The sequence below is a fragment of the Dama dama genome, chromosome 22 (assembly GCF_033118175.1).
Source record: "Dama dama isolate Ldn47 chromosome 22, ASM3311817v1, whole genome shotgun sequence".
Taxonomy (NCBI): domain Eukaryota; kingdom Metazoa; phylum Chordata; class Mammalia; order Artiodactyla; family Cervidae; genus Dama; species Dama dama.
In genome coordinates this window covers 53648813-53665522 of record NC_083702.1, presented here as the reverse complement: position 1 = coordinate 53665522, position 16710 = coordinate 53648813, and the positions used below count along the sequence as shown (strand labels likewise).

The 16710-nt window shown below is 41.0% G+C and overlaps 1 protein-coding gene across 1 annotated transcript in view; it reads left to right on the top strand.

The window, feature by feature from the left end:
* Positions 1–16710, top strand: part of UTP20 (UTP20 small subunit processome component) — a 90542-nt gene that overhangs the window by 72091 nt on the left and 1741 nt on the right. Inside the window, exons 46-60 of the mRNA XM_061125541.1 lie at positions 656–822; positions 1511–1652; positions 2519–2635; positions 4031–4201; positions 4433–4564; positions 5248–5358; positions 7143–7222; positions 7649–7718; positions 7840–8022; positions 8738–8869; positions 9351–9483; positions 11272–11459; positions 13953–14024; positions 15630–15893; positions 16094–16220. Coding sequence (XP_060981524.1) covers positions 656–822; positions 1511–1652; positions 2519–2635; positions 4031–4201; positions 4433–4564; positions 5248–5358; positions 7143–7222; positions 7649–7718; positions 7840–8022; positions 8738–8869; positions 9351–9483; positions 11272–11459; positions 13953–14024; positions 15630–15893; positions 16094–16220 — 2089 coding nt within the window. The remainder of the gene's footprint in view (positions 1–655; positions 823–1510; positions 1653–2518; positions 2636–4030; positions 4202–4432; positions 4565–5247; positions 5359–7142; positions 7223–7648; positions 7719–7839; positions 8023–8737; positions 8870–9350; positions 9484–11271; positions 11460–13952; positions 14025–15629; positions 15894–16093; positions 16221–16710) is intronic.

Below are 16710 nucleotides of genomic sequence, written 5' to 3'. Positions count from 1 at the left end.
GTACGTTTAGCTTATCTGAGTCTGATCTAAGAATGGTAGATATGTTTTTAAGATGAAAGAGAGTCAGCAAAGCACACATGTTTCCCATGTAAATTATCAAGTCCCTGCAAGGTAATGAAAGTTCCTAATACCATGTGCTGTGCAGAGGACTAGCTGTGAGGCGCTGAGGATTTTCCTGGGGTGATGGTGCTGAGCGCCCATTAAGTTCCTCTGATTTGGCCCAGTACCTGATACCCAGCCCTGTGGCTTGGCCGTCATGTGTCTCCATTAGCGCGGTTTCCTGCGAGGAGTGACTGCATGGTGTTGGTATGTTGTGCTTGTCTGTAAACCACCCCACCTAATGCACTTGGAAGGCTGGCACCTTCCAAGTGTCACATCCTATCTCCAGCCCTGTGCCCAGACCTCAACAACAAAGAGAAGACAGAGGAGGCCCAAAATCTCCAGAGGCATACACTAATGGCAATGATTATTTCTGGGGTTGAGGTCATGGGTAAATTTGATTTTATGTTATTCTTATATTTGAAATTTCATTAAGAATGCGTCTTTTTTTATTAGGAAAAACCATATTTTAGAAATAATATATAAAAGAAAATACTGTTATAACAAATCAAAATGCAGTTCTGTCACCTCAGCATGTATTTGTGTTTGCCTTTAGATCTTGCAAAATACCACAAGCTTAAAACTGGCCCGGAAAGTTCACGAAACCTTACGCCGAATCATAGCAGGATTACTTGTAAACCAGGAAATGACAGCAGAATCCATTCTGTTGCTTAGTTATGGTTTGGTCAGCGAAAATCTCCCCCTGTTAACACAGAAAGAAAAGTAAGTTTGAAAAAAGCAACTATCCTTAGGTGCTCACTTCAAATAAGCCATTCAATCCTCAGCATCTTAAGTGGGTTCATTTAATAACTGGCTTTAGTAAAAGAAAAAAAAAGAGTATATTTATCTGAGCTGTGAGATGGTACTACTTTGTGGTATTCGGACTGAGGTCCTTCCAAGTGATACATGTCAACACAAGATTATTTTTCTGCTGAATGAAGTAGCTGTGAAGGCAACCGATTATTTTAACATTTCTCTGACACCACTTTTTAGATATTTATTCAATCCAAGTTAGAGTAGATTTTAAATATATACTTCTTGTTCTGACCAAACAGAGTCTTAGACCTCCAGAGATTTTTAAATACCTTATTTGTGAACTTTTTTTGGATTTTGCTTCTGGGGTGTTCTAAGAAAGACTCCTTGGCGTTTGTTTTCAGAAATCAAAGGGAGCATCCCTTTGCTGTTCATTTTAACTTAGACGTGCATTCAGCCCTCTGACCTCTGCTTCTGGGGCTCTAGAAATTTGATCAGCAACCTGATCATCCCTTCTGTGTCTCGTGGTTAAGGGAGAAAAGCCTCACAGCACATTATTTGGTGCTGGACACTCCTCACAAGAAGGAGACACAGTAGCTTCTGGGGATGCAGCTTACAATGTGTTTGTCTCCACTGGTTTTCATCATTTGATTGACAGAAATCCAGCAACCCCTGCACCAGATCCACGCCTGCCACCCCAGAGCTGTCTTCTGCTCCCCCCAGCTCCAGTTCGAGGTGGACAGAAAGCTGTCGTGAGCAAGAAGACCAACATGCACATATTTGTTGAGTCTGGGCTTCGGGTAAGAATGAACCTTAAGTGAGCCTTGCTGCCCACAGGGAGTCTGTGCCCTTTAATCTTCTGCTGAGTCCCCGGTGCTGCTCATTTCCACTGGACACGCTTTTTACCATCGGTTACGGAATTCGTTTTAAGGTGCATTGGTCCATTTACTGTTTGTTACTTACTTTGATGATAGAACTTTCTCAGAATTAGTGATTCTGACCTAATACTTACAGTGCTTTCACTGTTGCTTTGCCTATGAGTTTGTACCTCTGAACTACTCTTAAATCTTTTTAAAAGATGGTGAGGTTTTAAAAACACAAATTTGATCATTTTATTGTATGTATTTTTTTTCATCCTTTATTGGCTCCCCTTTTCCCAGGAGAGAGCCGTGTCTTTCCTTTGGGCCACAGGGCAATAATAGCCTCACATTGGATGCAGGGCTTCCCTTCAGTTCTCCAGAGTCCCTACACTTTTCCCACCCCAGTACCTCACCATCTATTCCTCCCTCTGCCCAGGTCCGCACAGAACTCTCAAAGCACCCTCCTTTTATAGTGAATTATTCGCTAGAGTCTGTCATCCTGGCCAAGAGCCATCAGGGCAAGAACTCTGCCCATCTTGGTTTATTGCCACATCCTTCATGCTGGGCCAGTGCATAGAATCAAAGTAGATGGTGAGCAATAACCATTTGGTAAATGAACTTCGAATCTCAGCTGCAGGGTGAGCTCCCACCTTCTCCATTTACTGAGACTCTCTCCCTTTTCTTTGCACTTTTTATGATTTCAGATAGAAGTGTCTTAACTTTTCACATTAGTCCCTCAAAATCATTTCACCTTAACCTCATTCTTATGCCCAACTAACATGAAGTATTTTTTTTAAAACTTCTAGCTGTTGCACCTTAGTCTGAAGACCTCCAAGATCAAGTCTTCAGGTGAAAATGTCATGGAGATGTTGGACCCCTTTGTGTCTCTCCTGGTAGACTGCCTGGGCTCCGTGGACGTGAAGGTGAGGGTCTGTTGCGTCACAGGGCCTGTGTCCTGCAGAATACAAAGCTTATTTCTAGGCTCGTGCTTCTCTGGGTGGTTAAGTGTTTAAAGAGATTTACAACAACATGAACCACCTCTGTTCCCTGCATTGAATCGCTCCCTTAACAGCAACTTAGTAACAATGGAGAGCCCTTAATAATTACAAAAGCCCTTCTAAGGCACTTCCCTGGTGGTTCAGTGGTTAAGACCCTGTGCTTCCAGTGCAAGGGTCACAGGTTCAATCCCTGGTTGGGAAGGTCCGCATGCCATTCAGTGAGGCCAAAAAAAGCCCTTCTAGGTACATTAGTTGTTTCGTTTGATCCTCACAGCTTCCTGAGGGCAAGAGCTGCTGTCCCCATGGCAGTGATCATCTCCTTCTCCTTGTCACTACTGCTCACTGCCGTGATTCCTCATAACAGCCCATGAAGCCATATATTATTAATGCTTCTACTTCAAAGATGAGAACTCCAGGCCTTTAGTTAAGTGACTTGTCACCTATGACAGATCTAGGATGTGAGCCTCAGTCTGTCAGACTCCAAAGCCCACACCTTGCCAACCTTGTCAGATGGCGTGTTTCACAGTAAAGGTGCCAGGAGGTAAAGGAACATCTCTGCAGTCAAACAGGTAATAAGCTACAGATCTGGGATTGAAGCCCTGGTTTTGTGACTCTTAAGCTCTTTCCTTTGTCTTCATCTGATCCAGACCCATAAGGCCATTCCAGCAATCAGAGTGTAGGTGTCTATTGGGTAGAGCTGAGCCAAGTGAACCAGCTGGTCTAGATAATCTCCAAGGCTCAGGGATCCTTTTGTAGTCACTTGATCCCAGCACATTTCTCTTATCTTTGGCACTCCACATAACTATATCAAATTATAGGTCACAGTTCCCATGCTTAATTTCTGAGTCAGCTATCTGTTCTTTAAATGGCAGAATGGCATCCTTTTTTTTGTATTTCTAACACTCTGTAGAGTGTCTTGTGACATAATATAAGCTCAATAAGAATGGATTACATGAAAGAACCATTCTAGAAAATTGGAAAGGCATTTATAATGTGATTTTCAAAAAAAGAAATGCTAAAATTAGCCAGCCCATCTAATCATTTACATAGTAGGTTAAGAATGTGATAAGTGAGCACCTTTTCTCACTTGTTTGGGCTGTACCTTCCATTGTGTGAAGAAGCACTTAAGCTTCTCCAACAGGAAAGAGGAAACTTCCTTATCTTACTCTTACACTTCGGGCATAGTGCTTCCCGAATAGACTGACAGAGCACTTCATTCCTTCAACTCGATTGCCCGGAGTCTGCACAGCCTGGGGTGCTGGATTATTGAGTTTGGTCACTTCATCAGTTGATTGGCTTTTTCTGTTTTTTGTTTTTCAGGTGATCACAGGTGCTTTGCAGTGCCTGATCTGGATCTTGAGGTTCCCCCTGCCGTCTATAGGCACTAAAGCAGAACAGCTGACAAAACACCTTTTCATTCTGCTGAAGGACTATGCAAAGCTTGGGGCAGCCAGGGGCCAGAACTTCCACCTGGTGGTAAATTGTTTCAAGGTGAGATGTTTTCACATGCACTCAGAAAAAGCCAGGACCAAGACTAGCAACATAGTGAATTTTCCTCATCATTTTTATGGTCTTGGTCAAAATTTCTTCCAGATTAGTTTGGTAAGGCCAGAGTGTTAGTATACTGTGTGAAAAAACATTGCTGTTGTATTGAGTCCTCCTCATTCCATTGGATGCTGGTCTGTGAGATGCTCTGTTAACTTCACTGTTGTTGCCTTGCAGTGTGTGACCATACTTGTGAAGAAAGTGAAGTCATACCAGATAACTCAAAAGCAGCTTCAGGTTCTACTAGCATATGCTGAGGAGGACATCTATGACACTACAAGACAAGCCACTGCATTTGGTCTTCTGAAGGTATGGCATCACCAGATTGTTGGGCTGTGCAGTGTACGAGCCTCATGTCAGGTATTTAGAACTACATGGAACATAGTGCCCTGACTAGCTGTAGATAGTTCTTATAAAGGTTATTATTCTTTGATTAATTATAAGCTAACATATCTACTTACTAAAATTTTTTTTCCATTTATTTTTATTAGTTGGAGGCTAATTACTTTACAATATTGTAGTGGGTTTTGTCATACATTGACATGAATCAGCTATGGATTTACATGTATTCCCCATCCCAATCCCCCCTCCCACCTCCCTCTCCACCTGATCCCTCTTAGGTCTTCCCAGTGCACCAGCCCCGAGCACTTGTCTCATGCATCCAACCTGGGCTGGTGATCTGTTTCACCCTAGATAATATACATGTTTCGATGCTATTCTCTCTAAACATCCCACCCTCACTAAAATGTTTGAATGTGAGCTCTATATTAAACTTCAGGGAATTCTATACAAAGGCAGGTACTTTACTTGTACATTTCATAAAATTGACCATTATAACCACTTTTTTAAGCTTATATTCTTTTCCTTTTGGAGATATTTTCATTATATTTGAAAACTGCCTGAGGCTACTTGAACATCAGGTCGGCTTAGTAAACAAGAGGCCATTTGCAGTAAAACATGAAATGAGTATGTCTTCTCATTTTGTGTTTCAGGCCATTTTATCAAGAAAGTTGTTGGTCCCAGAAATTGATGATGTCATGCGGAAAGTATCCAAGCTGGCAATCTCTGCACAGAGCGAACCTGCCAGAGTCCAGTGCAGACAGGTTTGTGGAGAGAAGTTTTTCCCATGGCGAGGGTCGGGCCAGCCTTCTCTGTTTGGTTTTTAGGTAGAGATGTCAGCACTGCTTGAATTCTGAGGAATTTGTGTCATGCTGTTGTTTGAGACGCAGGAGCCCATTCACATACCAAGTACAGGCCATTCTTCAGTGTAAGGAGCATTTTGAGTATAGCCCTTATGTAGCATATTTCAGATGGATGAAGAAATACTTTTGTCTCTGCAGCATGATAACCTGCAAGAAAGATTTCCATATGGTGGTCCACTCAGAGTCCCTATCTGTCCTATAGCAGACACGCACAAAGCAGAAATCCCACGAATGAAAAAAAAGAAAAGAAATCCCATGAATGGTTATTTAATTACAGTCATTGTAAGTTCCATGAGGAAAACAATACTGTCATATTTCTATTTCATCACTTAAAGTCACACCATTACTTATATACCTCAGAGAAAGAAAAAACTTTGACATAGTGGTATGATGCCATTCATTGTAAGATATCTCAATTTCAGTCTGATACGTTAAAATTTAGAAAACTGTGCTTCTTAAAATCTACAAAATATGGAAGAACATATGACACAGTGGAAGACCACCTTAGTGGGACGGTGAGGGAAAGCTTTCCTGAGGATTGGCATGTAAGCAGAATTTGAAGGAAGAAATAAGGCTTAGCCTTGCAGGCTGGAAGATGAGCCCTGAGGTGGGTAAGAGCTTAGCTTGTTGAAGGTGAATGAGAGGGTAGGGTGCCAGATATGGCAAGACCTTGTAGTCTTGTTAAATATTTAGGGCTTTGTTCTAAGAATAACAAAAAGTCATTGAAATCAGTAGGCCGAGGAATGACATTAGCAGGTTTATTTTCATAAAAATCTGTCCTGATATATGACCACATATCAACACAAGAAATAGAAGGTTCTGAATTGGAAATACGAACTCGGAGTTAAAGGAGGGCCTGGGCTGCTGAGGCTATATTCAAAGGAAGTTAACTTATTTAGGAGGCAGGAGGGCCAGGTGCTGTTTATTAAGCACTAGCTGCACGCCCAGCACTTTACCTACGAAGCCTCTATTTGTAACTTTCCTTCAAAGGAAACAGCACCACTGCTTTATGGTTGAGGGAAAAACAGGCTTTGGAAAGGTTAATGATGTACCTAGTTCTCACAGCTTATTAATAAAGGAAGTGGAATGATGCAGCAGTTTGGAGGCTCTGAAAGGAGAGAGAGCCTTTGGATGTGGACACCCTAGGCATGGGGTTCTGGGACCACCACCTGCACAAGTTACTTAGCTTCTGTGCCTGTTCCATTCTCTTCATCTGTAAAAGGGGTCGCCTCTGCTGCCCAAGGGAGCATGAAAACCAGCTGAGCAACACTTCACCCCATGCGTGGCACACAGGGCATTCAGTGAGCGCAGTGGTTATTATCACTGTTATTATCGCTGTTACTGCCCTTCTCACTTCAGGGGAAATGTAGGGTGAGCCACAGTCCATACTCGGCTCACCAAAGCCTCCCTCCAGAGTGAGGAGCTGCCAGGGTGTGAGCTGGGGTTTGGAGCTCTAAGCAGCCAGGCTCACGGTGGGCCAGGACTTGGCTCTTCACCAGGCGGGACCTGAGGAAGTGAGGTGGGCAGAGAGGGGAGAGGCACAGTTACTGACTCAGGAGGTGGACTTCACCTAATGATCACCCTGCTATTTGTAGCCTACCAGTGTGTCCCAGAAAGCAGGTCAGGAGAAAGGAATCCTGGAGAGACGGGCTCCAAATACTCTCTTGTGTGATTTCTGTCTCTAGGTTTTTCTGAAATACATTCTTGACTATCCTCTGGGTGACAAACTGCGACCAAACTTGGAATTCATGCTCGCTCAGCTGAAGTAAGTTGGAGTCATAAACCATGCAAGGTAGTGGGGGGGTAGTTCCTTCTCCTTTTAATGTATGGCCTGTCTTGAAAAGGGCAAAACATAATGGCACATTTTCCCAGGGTGTTATCCTGTGAGCCACTGGCTTGACTGCCAAGCACTGTACATGGCTTCATAGAGCAATTCTGTAAGCTGCTTTTCAGTTCAGTCTGATCATCAGTTGTCCTTAAAGTCTGCTTAGGAGAACACTAAAAATCTAATAATTATATTTTAAACTGCAAAGTAGCCTGATAAGTACCTGTATTAAAGTTGGGAAAATGGAGGTTTTTCCCACTTTTTAAGAAATAGACTGGCACCTTGAGGCAATATTTTAAATTCTTAAAAATAATTATTGGTCAATTTTAAAGTTACTAACAAGTTCTTCTGATGTTCTTACCCTAGTTATGAACATGAGACCGGGAGAGAGTCCGCCTTGGAAATGATTGCTTATCTCTTTGACACGTTCCCTCAGGTACTGTGAATCAGGGAGACAGACTCTTAGCTGTGGCTTCTGGGAGCCATGGGCCTCCTTTGGTAGGACATACGTGAGAACTCTGGTCTCACTGTGCTCATAAGTGTCTGTTTTCTTTTAGGGACTGCTCCATGAGAACTGTGGGATGTTCTTTATTCCTCTCTGTCTCATGATGGTGAACGATGACTCTGCCATGTGTAAGAAGATGGCGTCCATGGCAATCAAATCCTTACTCAGTAAAATCAGCCTTGAGAAGAAAGATTGGCTCTTCGATATGGTTACCACCTGGTTTGGGGCAAAGAAGGTCAGGGTTGCTTATAGTCATACTGCAAAGAAAATGCCGAGCTTTTGGTGTTTATACTTTAAGAATGCATATTATACATTGTTGAATTAGTTTTTCCCAAGTAGCTTTATTGTTTTTATTTGATTATGGTAATAATATATGCTTGTAGGAAAATTTTAGAAAATATAAGAAGTTATAGAGAGTGACAACAAATAGAGAATAACATAAAAATCACCTGTATTCCTACAACATGGTCAGTGTTGCCCAGTTAACTCCACTACATGAATGTATTATAATTTACATAACCAATCTCCATTGATATCTTTGTTTCCAATTCATCCCCATTGATGAATATCTGCTTATACAACTTATAGAATGTATTTCTTGCCAATAATTGTATCAACTTGCTAAATCTAGCACCATCATCACTGGCCCATCTTTGTGGAATACAAACAACACATCATAACTTAACACTAGCTTTAAAATCAGAATGGGATTTTGGGAAGGGGGCCTGGAACGCTTTTCAGTGGATAATCATGAAGACCAATTTTTAAAAATTTTGTTCTAGGGAGATGAAGATTTCTTTGTATTTTTCATGTTAGCTACCAAAAATCCACATCCTGTTGACTTCTGGTATCATAAAGAACTATTGAGGACAGAGTCATAACCACCTTCATTTCAGTTTTGGAAACAGCCTCCCAAGTTTATTGTCTTGTGGTGGTTTTATTTTCTGTAGCGCTTAAATCGACAACTAGCTGCCCTGATCTGTGGCTTCTTTGCGGAAAGTGAAGGAGTCAATTTTGAGAGAAGACTTGGAATTGTTCTCCCTGTGATTGAAAAGGAGGTTGATCCTGAAAACTTTACAGATGTAAGTTATTTGTTATGGAGTAAAAGTGTTGCTTATTTTTGTAGTTTTACTTGAGGTAGTATAGCTAACAGGTTAAATATTTGTGTCAAAAATTTTTTTTTATTACTAAAAGTAAGAACTCAGTGCAGTTCTATCTTCTTTTATGAAATGAAGATTAAAGTAAGTTATCTTCCATAGTGTATGATGATCAAAATCCTATAAGCCCCTCGGGGACATTTAGCAATGTTTGGAGACAGTTTTGGTTGTCACAGCTGGAGGACAGAAGGGCATTACTGTCATCTAATGGGTAGATGCCAGGAGTATTGGTAAATATCCTCTAATGCACAGCACAGTCTCCCCAAAGTAAAGAATTACCTGACCAAAATGTCAGCAGTGTTGTGCTTGAGAAACCCTGCTATAGATGTACATCCTGGAGTAAAAATGTCCATAAAATACTTTGAAATTATTGTCTTAATTAATTTAACATTCTTCCTACTTTTAGATCATGGAAGAGACTGAAGAAAAAGCTGCAGATCGCCTTCTGTTCAGCTTTCTTGTACTGATAAGTAAACTCATCAAGGAATGTAATATCATTCAGTTTACCAAGCCCTCTAAAACTCTGAGTAAAATCTGGAGTGAGTATTTCCTTTTTCTTTAAAAATAAACACATTAGAAATATATAATATCAGGGGGAAAGTTCATAAGAAAAAGATTTAAAAGGCCTTTCAGATTGATTACAGTGAAAGTATTCTTTTCTGGGAGAAAAAGCAAATTATATAATCTCATAAATAATATATTTTATTTATAAATAAAAAAATTAATTATGTTAATTATTGTTTAGTTGCTAAGTATTGTCTGACTCTTGTGACCCCATGGACTGTAGCCCTCCAGGCTGCTACTCTGTCTATGAGATTTCCCAGGCAAGAATACTGGAGAGGGTTGCCATTTCCTTCTCCAGGGGATCTTCCTGACCCAGGGATCAAACCTGTGTCTCCTGCATCACACGTGGATTCCTTACCACTGGGCCACCAATTTATGTTAATTATGGAGGAGTAAAAGAAAGGAAGAAGTTTCCCAAAGTCCTCCTTGCTACTTACTTGTTACACTTTTCCATCCAGTCTTCCTTTTGTCAAATAGCCATAGGGTTTTTTTGAGGTTGCCTAATTCCATATAAACTTTTATATCCTGTTTATATTTAAGTAAGCATAGTATATATAACATATTTAGTAGATATCCTTCTAATTGGCTATAAATAATCCATTGTGTGTAAATGTGCCCTAATTTACGAAATCATTTCATTGCTATAGGAATATTTGTTATGTAACACTCTTTAAATAAAAAATAAGATCCTAGAATTATTAATTTAACATTTTAGCTTTGATTAATCAAAACTAAATACTAGGAAATAGACACTGCAGTGAATGCTTTAAATAACCATTTGTTTCAAGAGAACTCATGATTTTATGAGAAAAATAATCCAGTTACTAAGTTACTGTATAACCTACTCTGATATAGCTCCTTTGAGGTATTACAAAGGTTCATATAAAAAATAAATGAAAAAATAATAATAAAAAAAATAAGCAAAAAAACACAAAGTGAATTTTGCTTGAATAAAAAAAAAAGTAAAACCATCTTTATGAAATATAGCATAGACTAAAATTCAGATATGACATGGATCATTCAAAATTTTAGTCCTGTTCCCCAACACAAGGCTTTTCTATTGTAATTCCCAAGTGTGGTATATGGAGAGTGGCCCTGAGAGGAGCGTAAGGGTATGAGCTTTAAGGGTGCACAGTGAAGATCCTTTAAGAGGTCATATTGAAGGATATGAGCTTTGGGGCCACATTGAGTTTGGGGCCAGGCTTGGTTCTGCCTGTTACAGCTTGGCACATTACTTAGCCCCCTCTGGAACTATAAACTGGGAATGACAATTCCAACCTCACAGAACCGTTGTGAGGTCTAAATGAGCTAATATGTGTAACACCCTTAGCCTATGGCTGGCACACAGAATGCCTCAATAAATGATACCTTTCCAGTCAGCTACTTGGTGGCACTGATTTCAGCAGTTAGGAGAAATGAGTGTGTACCCATATATATATTTATATTAATTTTAACTTGAAATTGCAGTTGTTAATGCTACCTTACCTCCTTGAATCTGAAGCTAAGTTCTTATGAAACTGGCCTGTTTTTAGGCTTACTCAGATCTCTCTTCTCATGTCATTTCCCATGGTAGGAGTTGGTTCTCTAGTTATTTCAGTCTCCACCTCACTTCTGAGAAGCAGGGACTATTTTGTTCATCTTTGGTTCCTAAATTCAGGCACATAATAGATACTCAAGAAATGCCTACATTAGTCGTGCTCACCACCACAGAGTCAGGAAAGCCTTGAGACGCCTGAGAATGTGTTGTGTTTTGGCTCCGTCAGGTCACGTGCACGCCCACTTGAGATACCCACACAGCTGGGTGTGGCTCACAGCAGCCCAGATTTTTGGATTGCTCTTTGCCTCTTGCCAACCTGAGGAACTTATCAGGAAACGGCATGTCAAACAAACTAAAAAGAAAGTCTCGGAACCTGTCGCAATCCGCTTCCTAACAACTGACCTTGAGCAAAAGGTAAGTTTCCTCTAACACCTTTTCCTTCCCTCATCTTCGTGAGGTATTCATTCTGGTTCATGTTACTATCTTGGGGTTGGCCCTTGGGAGGAACTCTTCATCAACAACCTGATGCACATGTGGATCCACACGAGTATTAGTAACTAGAGAGGGGTCACCCTCAAGGCCAAAGTTTTTTGAAGAAAAATTTTAGACCACTAATCAGATTTTTTATTTGCTTATTTAGCATATTTATCCTCCATTACATATTTAAGTTCTTTATCAGCGCTGGAAAGTAAGATATTGTCTGTCATGCCTCCTTCATAACCTTGCTGATGCCTCAGTGAGATCATCATGTTCATGAAAATGTTAGGCAGGGACCATGTTATATCTGTCTCCCATGTCTTAGGGCCTAGCACAACACCTGGCTTATAGTGGGAACGCCATAAACATTAAATGAGTGGAGGATCAGTTCAGTTCAGTCACTCAGTTGTGTCAGACTCTTTGTGACCCCATGGACTGCAGCACGCCAGGTCTCCCTGTCCATCACCAACTCCCAGAGTTTACTCAAACTCATGTCCATTGAGTTGGTGATGCCATCCAGCCATCTCATCCTCTGTTGTCCCCTTTTCCTCCTGCCTTCAGTCTTTTCCAGCATCAGAGTCTTTTCAAATGAGGCAGTTCTTCACATCAGGTGGCCAAGGTACTGGAGTTTCAGCTTAAACATCACTCCTTCCAATGAATATTCAGGACTGATTTCCTTTAGGATGGACTGGTTGGATCTCCTTGCAGTCCAAGGGACTCTCAAGAGTCTTCTCCAACACCACAGTTCAAAAGCATCAATTTTTCAGCTCTTGGCTTTCTTTATAGTCCAACTCTCACATCCATACATGACTACTGGAAAAACCATAGCTTTGACAAGATGGACCTTTCTTGGCAAAGTAATGTCTCTGCTTTTTGATATGCTCTCTAGGTTGGTCTTAGTTTTTCTTCCAAGAAGCAAGTGTCTTTTAATTTCATGGCTGCAGTCACCATCTGAGGTGATTTTGGAGCTCCAAGAAATAAAGTCTGCCACTGTTTCCAGTTTCCCCATCTATTTACCATGAAGTGATGGGACTGGATGCCATGATCTTAGTTTTCTGAATGTTGAGCTTTAAGCCAGCTTTTTCACTCTCCTCTTCACTTTCATCAAGAGGCTCTTTAGTTCTCCATTTTCTGCCAGAAAGGGTGGTGTCATCAGCATATCTGAAGTTATTGAGATTTCTCCTAGCAAACTTGATTCCTCCAGTGCTTCCCCCTTGTGCTTCATCCAGCCCAGCGTTTCTCATGATATACTCTGCATATAAGTTAAATAAGCAGGGTGACAATATACAGCCTTGACATACTCCTTTCCCAATTTGGAACCAGTCTGTTGTTCCATGTCCGGTTCTAACTGTTGCTTCTTGACCTGCGTACAGATTTCTCAAGAGGTCAGGTGGTCTGGTATTCCCATCTCTTGAGTTTTCCACAGTTTGTTGTGATCCACACAGTCAAAGGCTTTGGCATAGTCAATAAAGCAGAAATAGTTTTTCTGGAATTCTGTTGCTTTTTCTGTGATCCAGCAGATGTTGGCAATTGGATCTCTGGTTCCTCTGCCTTTTCTAAATCCAGCTTGAACATCTGGAAGTTCATGGTTCACGTATTGTTGAAGCCTGGCTTGGAGAATTTTGAGCATTACTTTGCTAGCATGTGAGATGAGTGCAGTTATGTGGTAGTCTGAACATTCTTTGGCATTGCCTTTCTTTGGGATTGGAATGAAAACTGACCTTTTCCAGTCCTGTGGACACTGCTGAGTTTTCCAAATTTGCTGGCATATTGAGTGCAGCACTTTCACAGCATCATCTTTGAGGATTTGAAATAGCTCAACTGGAATTCCATCACCTCCACTAGTTTTGTTCATAGTGATGCTTCCTAAGGCCCACTTGACTTCGCATTCCAGGATATCTGGCTCTAAGTGAGTGATCACACCATCATCATTATCTGGGCCATGAAGGTGTTTTTTGTACAGTTCTTCTGTGTATTCTTGCCACTTCTTCTTAATTTCTTCTGCTTCTGTTAGGTCCATACCATTTCTGTCCTTTATTGTGCCCATCTTTGCATGAAATGTTCCCTTGGTACATTTCAAGTAACTATAATAGTGCAACTAAGGTAGCAGATTTTTCTTAGGGGAGGTAGAGGGGAGGATGGAAGAAAAGAAAAGAGGAAGGGAAAGTATTTGAAGGTTGTAAAGTTGTCTACCAGTAATCTAAAGATTATGATTTATCTCTCCCCATGTCCTTTAGCTAAAATGCTTATGACAGATAGAAGGGAACATCTAATTTCTGCTCATGAACCTTTCTTCTCCAGATCTATGCAGGTGGTCATTCAGAGAAAAATCTGCTACCTTAGTTGCATTATTACAGTTACTTGAAGTTTTTTAAAAACAATCAGGAATACCCTGTGTTGTGTCTGCCAATGTCCATTTTCTTTTCACAGATGAAAAGTATCTCCCTAGCCTCTTGCCATCAGTTGCACTCCAAATTCTTGGACCAGTCTCTAGGAGAGCAGGTGAGTATTATAATCCTTCCAGTTAAATATAAGGGACCTATGCCACCAACAGTATAGGAGTAAGCTCACATTTGGTTTTTGTTTTTCCTAGTTAAGTCTTGGGGAATTAAATGAAATATAAATGAACAATTATATACATGATCAATTAGGCACACATATCTAATCGACTCGAGTCCATACTGGGATTACTCCTGGCTCTGTTTAAAATTACCAATAAAAATGGTACATTTGGGGGCTTTGCTGGTGGTCCAGTGATTAAGACTGTGCTCCCAATGCAGGGGGAATGGATAGCAAAGTGAGGCCAAAGAAGTCATGCCAGGGTGGACAGTGGGTGGGGTCTCACACAGTGTATTTTAGGAGAGGCTGATAAACCATACATACTCAGGACAGGTAGGAAGAGACTGACTAATACTGACCCAGGATGAACGAAATTATGGATTTTAGTTCACCTTAATCTTGGAGTTAACAATGTGAAGTGGTTGTTAAGGGGGAAAAGGTCTCCAAATCTGGTACTATCCTCACAAAGGCCCAGCTTCCAGAAGGAAGTGATTCTCTTGGCATTAACTCTTGATGGCCAGGCTAGTCTTGGACAGCGTGTAGTACTCTTGAGTACCACGTTTGGGGGAAGTTAGGCACATAGCTCCTCTAGAGGCACACAGGATGAGTTGAGTGGCCAGGATGGCGAAGGAGTTCAAAACCAACTTGATTTCCTCCTCCACACAACAGGTGTGAAATACCCACACCAGAGATTTCATAGATGTCCCAAGATTAGGATTCGATAAATGGGTCCATTATTACAAGACTGAAAGTACCACCTCTGGGCAGTTTAGTTTAATGGGATATGTGGGAAAGAAGAGGCTCAGTATACAAGAACGTGGGCTTGAATTCTAAAGACCTTTGACTTCTGGTTGACCACTTTGTCTTTGGGTGAGATTCAGCAACTCTGTGCCTGCCTTGGTTTTCTCTGCTGATAACAGTACTTGATGTGCTCAGTTGTGTCTGACTTTTTGCAACCCCATGGACTGTAGCCTGCTAAGTTCCTCTGCCCATAGATTCTCCAGGCAAGAATACTAGAGCAGGTTGCATCTCCTGCTCCAGGGGATCTTCCTGACCCATGGATCAAACCCATGTCTCTTGCGTCTCCGCATTGGCAGGCGTATTCTAGTGCCACCTGGAAAGCCCAGTAGTATCTGATAGGGATATTTTAAAGTTGAATTGGAATGTATACAAAGCAACTAGTCAGTGCTCAAAAAATGTAAATTGTTACTTCTATGAAGACTAGCGGAAGGAATTTAATGGAATGAGGATGAAAGCCTCTAGAAAAATAATAAATGGATGGTCCAGAATGAAATTACTCAGTGGGACCTTAAAGAACAAAAGTAGGCCAAATGGATAAAAGTTACATGGAAGTAGATTTGGACACACTGTAGGGTAAACTGAATACAAAAAGGGACTGCTCATGAATATTGGAATACCAGTTTTTTATTGTCTAATTGTAGGATAGCTGTTTTAGCTTCTGCTTTACCAAGCCATATTGACTGCAAAATCAGAATCTAATTCTTAGCTTTCCCCTCTCCCCCCGTCCCCACACCCCTTTTTTCTAAGGTTGTTAAGAATTTGTTGTTTGTAGCCAAAGTCTTATATTTACTGGAACCTGATTCTGGGGATAAGCAAGGGGACATAAAAGAAGACATGGAAGAACAGGAAGTTTTCGGTGATGGCACGGCCAGAGAGGGTGTGGAAGAACACAAGGTGTGTGCAGATGAGAAGGAAGAGCACGGCAAGCCAGCCACACTGCTCTGGCTGATCCAGAAACTGTCCCGGATCGCAACAGTGGAAGCCGCTTATTCACCTAGAAACCCCTTAAAGGTGTGGTGCATATGCAAAATGCCTGAAAGCACTCTTCTTTTTTTTTTTTTTTTAAATTTTAATGGTACTAGCTATCCTCCCAAGTCCCTAGAACCTTTTGAACCCAGAACTGTAGCATAATATCTGCCCCTAAATAGACCTTGTTTTCTAAGTTAACTCTGTAGCTACAAATACAAAAGAAAAATGATCTGTACTTTCAGAGAACATGCATCTTTAAATTTCTCGGAGCTATAGCAATGGACCTTGGAATAGACAAGGTGAAGCCGTACCTCCCAGTGATCATAGCGCCTTTGTTCCGGGAACTGAACAGCACCTATTCAGAGCAGGGTAATTCTGCGTCCTTTTCTACATGTTAAAATACCTATCTTCTCTCCTGAATGCTTCCTTCTTTTCTGTCCTCCCTTTCTGCCAGAGTTTAACAAAGAAAACTTGCCTAGGTATCAAGGCAACAGCAAACAAATAAGGCATATTTGTGTTATTTTTCACTATCTTCTATATGCTTGCTTGTGTCTAAGAGTGAAGGTTTCTCTCCTAAAGGATGATGTTTTTAACTCCTAAGTGTAGATTAAATATTTAAAAAAACCAATTTGGGGTGGTTCTAAACCTCACAGTGCTGTGAACAATAATGAACAAATTTCACTATAGTCTCTTAAGAATTATAAGGCAGAACTACCAAATAGTTTTTAGTTCAGATGTTTACATTTTCCCCAGGGTATTTTCTTGCCTGGTTCATTTGGTACCTTTCCCTCAGTGATCCTTAAGTTATCTCTTTTGGTAACAGGACTAGTGGAAAGCAAGGGAGTAAAGTGAATGTTAA